A 13,271-nucleotide genomic window follows, 5' to 3' on the forward strand; every position below is an offset into this window, starting at 1 on the left:
AGTTCCCCTTGGGAGTCAGCCATCCTACAGGATTAGGAGATGGCAGCACTCTAGATCTACCTGTTTCCATACTGTAAACATACGAACTTAGTGGCCCTTGATCTGCTGGGAATTTGGTTGTGTCACTCAGTTTTGTTACAGCTGCCGTGTGATACTTTGATGGGTTTAATTGTACTCTGACAGAGGCTGATCTGACAGGAATATTTGAACTAAGAAATGGCATTGTGATAGGATTACCTTTTGGCAAAAAGTCAGAGCTGTCTTGGTTTCTGGTACAGACAGTATCTGCTTGTTCTGTCATAACTACCTGTGGTGCATTTGACTGGCTTGGGTCTTGAGCATTGTTCTGGTCTTTTGAGACTTTCCCCTTAAGAAACATGCTGCTTCCAGCACGCTACCTTATGTTTTCCATTTCTTCCTCTTTTTCTGTAAGTTTCCTTTCAAACTCTGCTTTAAGCTGAGAAAGTTCAAGCTGAAAACGAAGGGTCTTGCTTTCTTCGTGCTCCAAAGCTCCCTGAAATAGAAAGCATCAAGAGCTTGCAAGCCAAGAATTGCTATTTTTTTTTTTTCAAATCACAAACAGCTGCACAAAGATGATTCCTTCACGCATCTCTTCCTGTTTCCAATAGCACTACTTCCTCCTTCCCTCTCTCTCTCTAGGCAAGGACATGACTAGCTTACATGGCAAAACAACACATTTACTTGCCTTCTAATGCAACCTGACAGTTGGAAAATCGAGCAGCAAGCTCCTCAGAGGACAAATTGTCAAACAGTCCACAGCTCACAAGAAAATCCCCAAACGAAAACACCTTTGGCCCTGCCTGCATGGCTTTGACATCAACAGCTGTTCCCTGCTCTGCACCTCTGTAAAGACACCCTCCAGAAATTCACAGGCTTGTAAGGGATAGGAACAAGCTAAAACAAGATTATTTTTAGGAAGGTGAGGGGCTCCACACATCCATCCTCCAGCTCACAGAAATCTCTCCAAATCACAAAGTGTTGGAAGCCTCCTAATTATATAATCTTATTAGACAACATGACTTCAAAGGAAGAAATAACAGGTATCACCTCTGTATGACAAAATGCAAAAATACTCTGTCATTCTTTCGAATTAAAATGAATTGTCTGTGAAATAGGAGAATTTTGTTCCTACGTCTTTATTGCTACATTTCTCTCATGTGAAGAACTAAGCAGACAACAGCCCATACAGAAATAGCAAGGCCTCTGACTTTCAGGTCTTGCATAAATCAGGCTCAGTGTCATTCTGTCTCCTTGTTGATGGAACAGAGAATGAAAGCACAGAACAGAACATCATATTTTTTGGAAGTGCTCTCTGAGGGTGGAACTGCACAAGCTTAGCTGTGCTTCCCTTGAGATGATGGAAACAGAATGGAGGTTCTGAAAACAGAGCTGTACAAAATCCCTGCTAATCTCTGGCCAGCATGCAACAGGTACAAGTCAATCAAATGCACACTTCATGCCAAGGAGCCAGAACATATTAATGGGAACAACACACAGAAGTTCTGTGTCACCAGCAGTGACTGCCAGGGACCCAAATTCACAAGGGAGGGAGAAAAACTGCATTAAACCATCTCTTCCACAATTAAAATAAGATACGTCACCACTTTACTTTTGTTACTTTCTAATATCACAGAGATTTAGGAAGCCATTCCACACAGTCCAGGAAAGTAAAGTGTGCCCCTTAGATTCCTCAAGAACTGATGTATTCTTTCTAGCAAGGGAAGTTTTTTGACAGAGTACATAATCATTCTCCACATCTCAGAGCTGTGGAAAAAAAGACATGCTCTTCCCTCTGCTCTGATAATGACACTCGTTTGTTTGGCTGTGAAATCTTTGCAATGTATAAAGCATCCTGTAACAAACAAAACAAGCTGCACAGCAGTTAAGTTATTAAATGGATCCCTGTCACTGGATGATGTTCATTTTAGCAGATATTATTTAGATGCAATTAAAAAAAATGCAGCCTTCACTAAAAATCCCTTGCTATACGTTGTGTTGTTTCTAGCCAGCACCACCTACACCCCTTCTTAGCTTTGCAATGCACCTCACTTTTGAGAAAACCTGTCAGCTGAGCCCTTTAAGTGAATAACAAGTATTTCCATTTGGCTTGTTCCATATTGTTGTTTCTGGAAACTGGGATGAGGCAACCCTCTTGGGTATGTGCATACTTGTCACTGCAGAAATTAACACAGTGAGGCCAAATGTCTTTATCAAACTCCCGTTTTCATTTGCTTTCTGAGACTACTGCGTCTTCTTAAGCAGGCTGCAGTATCCAACACACTATCTGAGACCTTATAAAATTGAAAATTGAAAGTCATCAGGAGGTTTGTTTTCTTATTCTCATAAATAGAAATTTGCTGCTGGAAACTAGATGGCAGAAATATCTGATAAAAGAGTATATGACCATAATTTTCAGCAGTTTGTGTTTTTCGAAAGACTGTAATATTCTACAGTAAAGTGAGCAAGGACTAAATTTTGAGGCAGTGGGCAGAAGATTTCTGAGCTTCCTGAAAGTGAAAAAACCCCCAAAACACGAAACCAAACAACTAGAGAAGGGCAACAAGGCTAGTATAGGGTCTAGAAAACATGTCTTGTGAGGAACAGCTGAGGGAGCTGGGTTAGTTTGGTCTCAAGAAGAGGAGGCTCAGGGGGCACCTCATCTCTCTCTACAACTACCTGAAATGAGGTTGTGGTGAGGTGGTGGCCAGTCTCTTCTATTGCATCTGCAGTGAGAGGACGAGAGGAAATGGCCTAATGCTGAGAGAGGGGAGATTCAGATTAGATATTACAAAAAAAAATTTCATTGTTAGGGTGGTCAGGCATTGGAATAGATTGCCCAGGGAGGTGGTGGAGTACCCATCCCTAGAAGTGTTCAAGAGGCATCTGGATCTGGCACTGGATGATATAGTTTAGTGGTTTAAAGGTTACAGTGGTAGTGCTGGGTGGATAGTTGGACTGGTCTGTTCCAACCTTGATGATTCTATGATTCTAATAAAAAAATGAAAGCTACAAGGCACCTCCTTTGAAAGGGCCTCCACTGATAATCATAGAGCTCACATCTCCAAAAGTCATGGCTCAGTCTTGAAGACACTGGCTAGCCAGGCTGGAGGAGCTGGGTGCAGAGAGGTTGCACGTGCTAAAAATCAACACATTGGCTATGTTGCTGAGAGGATGAAAAGGACGGAAAATCCTGATAAAGACACCTTTCCCTCTTCCCTTGAGCCTTTTTTCCTTACCTCTGCTTCTTCCAGAGCCAGCTGAACTTCTGACTTCTCTTGTTCAACCTGCTTCTTGATTTTTTCTATTTCATGGAGGCTCTTGTTTCCTTCACTAATCTGATTTGTCAGATCAGAAATCTCCTCTGTAACAAAAGAGGATGGACGGATTTAGCAGAGTGTCTGGAACATACTGCAATTCATGGAGTGTGAATACAGGAATCATGCCTCAACCTGCTACCTCAAGGGCTTGTCTGTACACAAGCCCTGCCTTACTTTTACTTGCAGCAACTTTTTTTGCCTGAACAACTTGAAGGCACAGCCTTTCTTGTGAATACATTTTGAAGTGGTTATAGTGATTTAGATTTTATCTGTGATCTGCAGGCTAGCAACACCATGCTCTGATTTGAGAGCTGTCTAGGCTTCATTCACTGCACCTCTGTCATCTTTCTTGTTCCTTCCCTGAGAATGGCTCCTCTGCCAGTGACCTTTATTGGCAGGGGGGCAAAGGGAAGCCTGCTTTTCTCTGGCTATACCAGTTTCTGTGTTCAAAACCTTCATTGCCAGCATCAGTCAGTGTCTTAAATGGTATCATATCTCAGGACGAGATAAACACTTTTCCCCACAGCTGCTACAGGGCACCTGCATCCCTCCAGCTGTCCGATGATGTGGCTCTTGCACTGGCTGCAGGACCTGAATGAAGCCTACCTTGGAGGTTCTTGTTTTCCCTTTTCAAAGTCTCCAGGTGGTCCAGTGTCTCCTCATAGGCATTCTTCAGTTTGAAGAGCTCAGTGCTGAGGCCACGGGCCTCCTTCTGGGAAGCCTCCAGCTCAGCCTGTGACTCTTCATACTTCTGCTTCCAGTCATTGATGATCTTGTCAAACCCGCGCTGCTTCTTGTCCAGGGAGGCAGCTGCCGAGTTGGCCTTCTCCAGGTCAATCATCATGTCTTCCAGCTCATTCTGCAGCCTGTGCTTTGTCTTTTCCAGAGAAGAGCACTTGGCATTGGCTGCCTCAATTGCTTCCTCAGCTTCTTGCAGTCGAGCAGCAAGCTTCTTCCTACCAGGTGGGAAGACACAGTGAAATGAACAAGTGTCACCGCTGCTGTGTTATCCAGAAACACTGGCACCAAAGCAATGTCTCAATAAATCAGTTTTGAAAGGGAAAATGGGGAGGGGGGTGGAGGTGAGGCAGGGGAAAGGGAAAAAGAGGGAGAAATAAAGCCTCTATAGAGAAGGGACTATGATGGAATAAAACCCCAGCTTAAATTATGAATGCTGACATGTGGCAGATAATTTTGTGCATGTGTGCCTGTGTATGAATATTTGAAACTGAACTTTTGAACTTACAGGCACCAGCTTACTACTTACTAGCTGTAACCAGAATGGGCTCCTTGTAAATATTTTATAAGACTTGGTCTAAATGACAGCGTCATTTTTCTCCAATTAAGAGATATGAGATAACCACCAATTAGGAGGCTGGTCATGCCCTGGGCTTTTGTTCATAGACTATTTAGATTGGGAAAACAGGGGTCTGGCAAGAAGTAGTCCTGGAAAGACAGGATGGCCCAGAAAGATTGTGAAGATACTAGATGGAGAAAACACGCTGGAAGTGGGAGAAGATCCTAAAGATCAGAGACCTTGCCCAGTAACACCTGAGCCTGGTAACTGGTAGCAGCTGCACAATGTGAGCCAACATGACTTTCTGCCTTACTTTCCCAGGGCAGCCCACCATCTCCCAGCTAGGAAGGTAAGTCAAAACCAAGAAAACAGCACTGGGCTGGGGCAAAGCAAGTGAGTGTGAAAAATAACCACGTAGGGCTATCTAATTTTGTTAGTACTCAAATGAACTCCAGTATCCACAACCACTACTCCACAGACAAGGACTCTGCAGAAACATTGATCTGCCCAAGCAATATGAAGAACAGAAGGACAGCCACAAATAACAGCAATAAGTCAGAGGGACTTTTCCAACCAGGTTGCCCCGTTTCTTAGCATGTAACAAGTCCTAGGAAGCACAGTCCTGCCAGACAAGGGCACATATAACTCACTTGGCATCTTCCAGCTCCTCAGTTCTCTGAATGGCATCAGTCTCATACTTTGTTCTCCACTGTGCCACTTCTGCATTTCCCTTAGAGAGAGCCCGCTGCAGCTCTGCCTTGGCTTCTTGCTCCTCCTCATACTGCTCCCGCAAGAGATCACAGTCGTGCCTGGCCGCTTGCAGGGCATGAGCCAGGGCATTTTTGGACTGCAGGGATAGAAAGGTCACAGTATTGCAGGGTTACCTACAGCAAAACCCAAACAAACAGCCCCTAGAAGTTCCAGTGGAGGCTTAAGCCTTTTTTTCTTTTTGCCTCTGGCTTTGACAGTCCAGGTCAAGTGAGGTAAGAAGTGTTTGAAGTCATCCCTAACTAGTGACATGTGGAGGAAGCTATCAAGACTGAAGATAATTTAACAGCTTTGGAGAAACATCCAAACATTTAAGATGCAGGATCTGAGACTTTGGCTATCTTACTGGGTAAGTTTTATTTAACATTTATAGATGCTGATGATTTTCCCAAACTCTTCTCTTGTCACTTGCCTTAGTCAAAGGCAGGAAAGCATATCAGTACAATTGGCAGGAATCACTGTTGCTCCTATGTCTCATTTCAGCTTTTATCCAGGCCTCAACTAAACATAGACATTTTTCCCCATTCCATTCCACTGAATGGGCACAGTCAAAGCATTACCTTGGTTTCCTCTTCTAGTTGTCTCTTAAGTTCTTCAATCTGTTGTGTAAATGATGTTTTCCCCCGGGACAGCTGACTTATCAGTGACTCCTTCTCTTCAAGTTGTCTAATAAACTCACCTGCCACAAGATTCAACAAACAAACAGTCAAATCAGTATGATGAAATGACAAAGTCCCAGTCAAAAAATCAAAGTCCCTGTCCAATTCTGCTGAGGAAAAGAACTTACAGTGATTGTGACTGACCTTTTGTGAAGCTTCTTCCAATGTTATAACCATCAGACACTTCCCCAGGATAACTTTTCTTAGGGTTTTTTGGCTTGTTTGTTTGTTTGTTTGTTTGTTTATTTATGGGGTTGTTTTTATGGGTTTTGTGGTTTGTCGTTTTTAATTTAATTTCTTTGTACTGCCAATACTTTGATTTGTTAATTTTACTTCAGTTCCAGGATTAGACTAGATTGCTGCTTACTTTCACATGCAGCTGTAGCTTGCTTTGTTTATACTCTTTTTCACTACTTTACATTGTTTTTCCACAGACTTCTTTTCAGAGGGCTGCAAGGCACCCTGAGAACCTCACAATAACCAGCATGCAGAGCAAAGGGATACACAAGAAAAACTTAGTTTAGCACAAGAAGGGTGTCACTGCAGGGTGAAAACTGCAACCTTAAAGGAGTACAGAGAACTAACAAGTTCTTTGAAAATACATGGAGCAGTTATATCTGATGAGGGTGCAGAAATTAAATAATACTGGTCTGGCTAAAAAGGTAGCAAGAACTTAGAGGCTATGTGGTATTTTTGGTCATATATGAGCATCTTCTAGGGTGAAATGCCCAAGGTCAGATTGAGGAAGGTTGTGTTCAACACAGAGAGCAACAGTATGCCAGCTCCTTCTTTATCCCTCTTGCACTGAAGGATGGGTGTACATGTCCTTGTTCCTGAAACTGGTTACCTAGCTGGCACATCCATTTTGGCTTAAGAGATGGTATCACAGTATGCTAGTAAATTTGGGTATAGGTTTGTTTCAAAAGCCAGTCTAAGGCAAGGTCTCACCACCAAGGTTATATAAAAATTAAAGATAGGAATGTCAAAAGACATAAAAACTACTGCTCCGTTCAGCAATCCTAATGCAGGTACCTTCAGAGCAGATGCCATTGCACAACACATCTCACCAATGCGGTGCTGAGGCACCCCTGATAAATTCCTGGGAAACATGCACATACCATTCTCACTCTGGAGTTTTGTCTTCTGAGTAGTGAGGTCATTCATGAGGCGAGTCATTTCGTCCAGTTTCGTTTTTGTCTCATTCAGATGGTCTTCATAAGTGCGACAGAGTTTCTCTGCATTGGCCTATTGGGAGTCAGGAGAAAAGACAAAGAGAGCTGTAGCCTCCTGGCAGACATTTGGAAGCTGTAGCCTTCCAAATGTATCCTTTTTTTCTGTGTGCATGTTTATCTTTCAGAGAAATGGCAGATAGCAAAGACACAAATACCAGAGCAGTGGAGCAGGGAAGAATAGCCCCATATGTATGGTCCCACATCAGGGGACTCCCCATCAGACCACCTTCCCCATTTGTTTTCCCTAAATTGAATTCCACCAGTGCAAAAAGACTCTGATAAAACTTCAAAGGCAGTCACATGCCTATGAAGTTCAGGCATAGCCTCGTCATAATTGCTAGATGGGAAAATCACCTCCAATGAAAATTGCTCTACTGATTCTGCTTTAATTGCCATTTATCATAAATTGGGTTTGATGACAGCCTTCTAACTCTGCGAATACTGACATTTCTTTTCTTCACTTGCACTGAAGGAAATCTATTTAGAGTTCTCTGAAAGCTACCAAGATTATCTACTCAGGAAACAAAATCCACAGTTCAGCTGGGAAAATATACAGCGTGGTCATGCAAGACTTTGCTTTGCACTCCTTGCTAACATCAGTCAAAACTGTGAAACAAGGTCAGGATCTGAAAGGACTCTGCTTAGCGTGAGAGATTTCCTGCCTTGGATGCCATCACCCCAGTTGTCACTAGCCTGGGGAAGCCTAATTTAAGTAACATATTTTTATGCTCTGAGATACATGGATAAACAGTAGGCCTGGGACTGGGGATGCACTATGTGTTTTAGACAGGCCAATTGCTGTCCCATCTCCAGGTAAGAAGGGTTTTTTACCATCAGCTGGGGAAGTGAGACACTGTGCACATAAGCACCCTCCAATTGCAAGACACCGCCTTCTAGACAGCTCTGGCTGTACCAGGTGTCCTGGGAAACCTTAAGACAAGCCTTAGCTACCCATGGCTTTGGGGGCTTTGGGAAGCCTCAGGACCCTTACTTTTCCCTTGACCATCTGCTCCATGTTGGATGACAGATCATCCACTTCCATCTTCAGCTCGCTTTTCTCCTTTTCCAGTTTCTGCTTGACCCGCTGCAGGTTGTCCAGCTGCTCCCCCATCTCGGCCACACTGTCCGCGTGCTTCTTCCTCAGGGTGGCGGCCGTGGCCTCGTAGTGCAGCGTGGCCTCCTCGAGGTCCCGCCGCAGCTTCAGGAACTCCGCCTCACGTTTCTTGTTCATCTCCAGCTGGGCAGCTGTGGCTCCTCCAGCCTCCTCAAGTCTCTCGCTTAATTCCTCCAGCTCTCGGGCCAAATCTGATCTTTGCTTTTCCACCTTGGCTCGAGCAGCTCTTTCTGCTTCCAACTCCTCTTCTAGTTCTTCTATACGAGCCTACCAGAGAGACATGAACACTTTTTGGTCACCTGCATGAGATTCCCATCAGAAGACCATGGAGCACCTCTCAAATTGTTATACCCTCTGCCAGCCCACGTTTTACAACACTGGCAGCTCAGCAGCTAAAGGACTTGTCCATTTGTGCCAGTAAATCAGATCTTGAGCTACAGTAATGATGATGAGTCATATCTTTCTCACAGTACATTGCTCTACAAGTTCTAGTTCAAGACATTTAGGTCCGGTGCATTGACCTTATACTCCTGTATTTGACATTCAGCTGAAGTATATGTGAGGACTCGCTAGTAAGAGTAGCAGCAATAAATTGTCATTTTAAGAGCTCCGTGACTGAAGTAACTTCTCTTTAGGAGTGTTAAGATAGGATTTCAAATACAGCAGTGTGAAGAACTGCATGGATAGCGAATATTCATTGGGAGCAGTCTTTTTTATTAAAAGGTTTTTTTACCAATCTGCACTTTACATCCAGGTTATACAAATATTCTTTATTTAAAAAAAAAGCAGAGCTGATATTTTCAAACATATTGTTTGGATGGTGCTGACTTTCCTTGGCCTTTTCATTTCTGTTAAAAGTTTCTTGAGCATATAAACCCTTTCTCTAAATTTCAAATCCATGCTTATCCCCGCTGAACTCCTTCTCAGCAACTACCCTCAGCTCCATGGTCTGGAACAACGTTATTTGGTTAAAGCAAAACACCAGAGACATTCTGCTTTGCTTGAAACTGCTAGCATTCTGAGGTCATATGTCCTGCTACAGGGAAGGAACCACATCCCGAGGGAAAAGGGAAGTGGTACAGAGATGTACCACTTTCTGTCTCAAAGAGGAGCTGCAGGTAGCCATGAAAAGTTTCTGCAAGGCCTTTCAGTGAGGCACAAAGAGAAACTTATCCTACGATATATAAGAAAAAAAGCAAGCTGACCTGAAGCTCCTTGATCTTCTTCTGCAGCTGCATCACTATAGCTTGTTCATCTTCTATCTTGGAATTCAGCTGGCTCATTTCAAATTCTTTCCTGCCATAGAAAGGAAAATCCTACTGTGACAATTTGCCTTGTAGCTTCAAGTTAGGCTTTTGCAATGTTTAAACAGTTGTTCAATGAAACTTCTAACGTATCTAAAAATGAAAACAATCCTCATATATTGCAATTTGCATGAAAACACATTTTCCTCTGAGCAGCGGTTTCCAAGCCAAGCCTCTGCATGCATTTGTGCAATTATATTTCTGGCTCTCTGTGTCATACAAAAGTAAGACTATTTTCAGACTCAATGGAAAAATACTTTAACAGTCAGGTCTTCCATGTCTTCCAACAATACTGTCACAGATAGTTAGGATGAACAACTTTTTAGAGCGTTCCTTCAGATTTCTTTTCTAAGCAATGAAAACATTAATAACTTTTTGTGGGTTTTTGTTTGTTTGGTCATGTTTTTTTTTAATGCCGCAAAGTTTAATAAATTCTAATGTTTCAGGTATACTGTGCAAAAGTAAGGGTTATTTTCCCTCCCTTCTTGGCTACACACTCTCATAAAGGAATTTCCTTTTAGACATCATCAGAGCAGAATGACACATCAGAAGGCTCTGAAATAAGAATGGTAACTGTGCTGCTTTATTTTCTACAGCACTATCAGCTTCTTACTTTTTCAGCTTTTCTTCCATCTGCAGCTTATCATTCTCCAAGTCCATGACACTCTCTTGGGTCAGCTTCAAATCCCCTTCCAGTTTGCGTTTTGCCCTTTCTAGATCCATCCTCACTTTCTTCTCTTGTTCAAGTGATCCCTCAAGCTTTAGGAACAAAGTCACTTAGTAAATATATTGAACACAGATGGTTTACAACACTCAGATGTATGCTGTGCCCAGTTCTGTGCTGAGCTCTAGCAAGCTGTGAAGCAGAAGTACTTTACCCACAAGCATCATTTTACATTTTTTGTTTTCTAGCAGCCAGTGGGCATTTGGACTAAAGAAATAGAACAAAAGGGTTAGTCCATGCTTTACAGTTGTGCAAGAAGTACAGTTCTCTTAGTAGCAAAGTTCTGTTTGACTTCATGCCAGTTACTCTGCAAATGCAAACTGGGTGGATTTTCCCAGGTTATCGCAATCCTTTCAAAGGCTGAACTACACAGATAAATTTTATAGTATTTCTGTAATTATACTTTTTACAGACAGTACAAGAACTACATTTCTAAAACAAGAGGAATAGATTTCAAAGCTTTGCAACCTTTCATTCTCATGAAAGCTGTTAAGTGGTGGACAAACAAGCCTGGTGAAACATGAAGGCAGAGCTTACATCATCCACTTGCTGTTCCAATTTCACTTTAGCTTTGCTCAGTGTGTTGACTTTGTCCTCCTCTGCTTGTAGGTCATCTAGAACTTGCTGATGAGCTTCCTGCAAGGACTTTTTCTCCTTAGTAAGTTTGCTGATGTTCTCATCAAGTGTCGCCATTTCTTCTGTCAGATTTTTAACCTGTGTGAGAAAGGAAGATGTATTTGTAAGATTTTGAAGGAAGGGATTATCACGACATGGGTCAAGTGACTGTCTGTTCTGAACTTGTAAGCAGGAAAACAAGGGAAGAAAAAAGGATCTCTCCTCTCCCAGCACCTTGTGGCTTTTTGATTGAAATTGCCATCAAGGAAGTCAGTGTGTGCCAGTTGTTGTGAGTGTAGTACATTATTTCAAATATAATACATTTTTTTCAGAGTCACTCTCATGGTGATGGACTCCAGCTTCTGATTCTTTCTGGGAGAAGCAGGAGATGAGCTTTACATTTACAGACTCTAAGCAGGAGAGATGGAAGAATTCATGGTTAGGTTACAGCAGAAAATTGTTTACTTAAAAATGCCAAAAATAGACATAATTTCTTAGCTGAATTGAAGCAAAACTCACTTCAGAAAAAGGGCAACTTGGGCTCAGAGTTAACAATTTTTATCCTATAAGGTCAAATAACTGTATATACTGATCCTTCAGTGTTACTAACAGTGTAAAACACTGTAAAACCATCAGAAGACCAGTAGCACTTGTCATAAAGGTAATCCATGCCCAACCTCTTCTGAACACATGGTGAAGTTCTAAGCGCACCTTGTTTTCAGTAGCATGCTTCTCTTTCTCTACTTTTGCAAGTGTTATTTCAAGATCATCAATATCCTTCTTGAGCTCAGAGCACTCATCTTCCAATTTTCTCTTCTTAGAAGTCAGCTCAGAATTCATCTCTTCCTCATCCTCAACCCGCTCCGTCAGTTCTTTGACTTTGGCCTCCAGCTGAATCTTGGATTTAATCAACAAGTCGCATCGTTCTTCAGCATCTGCCAGAGTGTCTTGCTCCTGGTGTGGCACAACAAAGAGGACAGCAATGACTGCCTGGCCTTTTTTCTTTCTCACTTTTTCCCTATCATGTAAGTGGTCAGAGAGCCTGATCCAACGCTACAGGGCAGTGTAAGGAAAATTTCCTACTCTTGATTTCAGAAGACAAGTAATTAATGAAGCAGGATGAGACTGTGGTAACATGACTAGTCGCATATGGGACAACTTCCACTTCTTACTGCCACAGACAGTGCCTTTGTACAGAACCTCTTACCATTTGTTATATGCTAAAACATTAGATTTTCTATCCACTCTAATTTTTGGCAAGACTCTGATGAGATCAACATCTTATTTTAATTAAATTGTACTAATACTCTGGTCTGTAAAATCTTGAGTTTCAAAGAACATCTAATAAGTATACGAATCTATGTGTCTACTCACAGCTTGGAGCTGGAGAAGCAGATCATTTTTTTCCTGAACTAAAGAAACTTGCTTTTCTTCAAGTTCCTTTCTCCGGGCTTCAGATTTTTCCAGGGCCTCCTTCAGTTTCAAGAATTCTTCCTTCATATTGGCCATCTCCTTTTCAGTTTCTGCAGTCTTCAGAAGAGGTTTGATCTTAAAGAAAAGCTTCATCCAGGGCCAGTTCTTGACAGCCATAAAAGCACGGATGTTCCACTGAATTACAAGAAGAGCATCCCTGGTTTAAGAGAAAACAAACAAAATTCCCTAAATCTCAGCCTGAATTGAAAAAATGAGGGTTTTTTTTTCAGTTTCAGTCAGTTTCATGGCTTTGTTCTGAGCAATATTAGGAACTTGTACTAGATTCCAAGAGATACAAGAAACTTCCTCCAGATTTTCAGAGACACAAAAAATTTCCAAATCTGATTTTTACCAGAGCTTCAGGCAACTAATATACAGTTTTGTTTTATACAGTTATTTTCATCATACATCCACTTTAAGCCTTTAATTTAGGGTTATCTATAGCCTTAGGGACCATAATTAATGGTTTTATTCAACTTATAATTAAATGGTAATTACTATTGTCTGCTAAGATTTAAGGGGGTGCCTTCATACCTGCGCTCCACTATCTTCTGATACTCAATCCTCATCAGTCTGCCGCGTGCTCTTGCCTGGATCATCGTCAAGATTTTTGCAAGTCTCTCATCCCTCATCTCTTCTAGATGGCCCAGGAGACCAGCCTTGAAGAACACCTGGTACATGCACAGATGTCATTTCACCATGACAAAGGATTTTATTTCAAAGTTACACTTTGAAATAAAGTGTATT

General features: G+C 42.0%; 1 protein-coding gene across 2 annotated transcripts in view; it reads right to left on the reverse strand.

Annotated features, from left to right (window-relative positions):
* The window catches only part of MYH15 (myosin heavy chain 15), a 45,466-nt gene that overhangs the window by 9,904 nt on the left and 22,291 nt on the right, over window positions 1–13,271 (reverse strand). For both annotated transcript variants that reach the window (XM_017807984.1, XM_017807985.1), the window contains 13 exons: window positions 13,059–13,195; window positions 12,426–12,681; window positions 11,763–12,005; window positions 10,974–11,150; window positions 10,326–10,471; window positions 9,614–9,704; window positions 8,286–8,675; window positions 7,181–7,307; window positions 5,964–6,082; window positions 5,286–5,482; window positions 3,945–4,294; window positions 3,258–3,382; window positions 399–514 (listed from right to left, as the gene is read on the reverse strand). In XM_017807984.1, coding sequence (XP_017663473.1) covers window positions 399–514; window positions 3,258–3,382; window positions 3,945–4,294; window positions 5,286–5,482; window positions 5,964–6,082; window positions 7,181–7,307; window positions 8,286–8,675; window positions 9,614–9,704; window positions 10,326–10,471; window positions 10,974–11,150; window positions 11,763–12,005; window positions 12,426–12,681; window positions 13,059–13,195 — 2,474 coding nt within the window. The remainder of the gene's footprint in view (window positions 1–398; window positions 515–3,257; window positions 3,383–3,944; window positions 4,295–5,285; window positions 5,483–5,963; window positions 6,083–7,180; window positions 7,308–8,285; window positions 8,676–9,613; window positions 9,705–10,325; window positions 10,472–10,973; window positions 11,151–11,762; window positions 12,006–12,425; window positions 12,682–13,058; window positions 13,196–13,271) is intronic.

The sequence above is a fragment of the Lepidothrix coronata genome, unplaced genomic scaffold (assembly GCF_001604755.1).
Source record: "Lepidothrix coronata isolate B3197 unplaced genomic scaffold, Lepidothrix_coronata-1.0 Scaffold21, whole genome shotgun sequence".
Classification (NCBI taxonomy): Eukaryota; Metazoa; Chordata; class Aves; order Passeriformes; family Pipridae; genus Lepidothrix; species Lepidothrix coronata.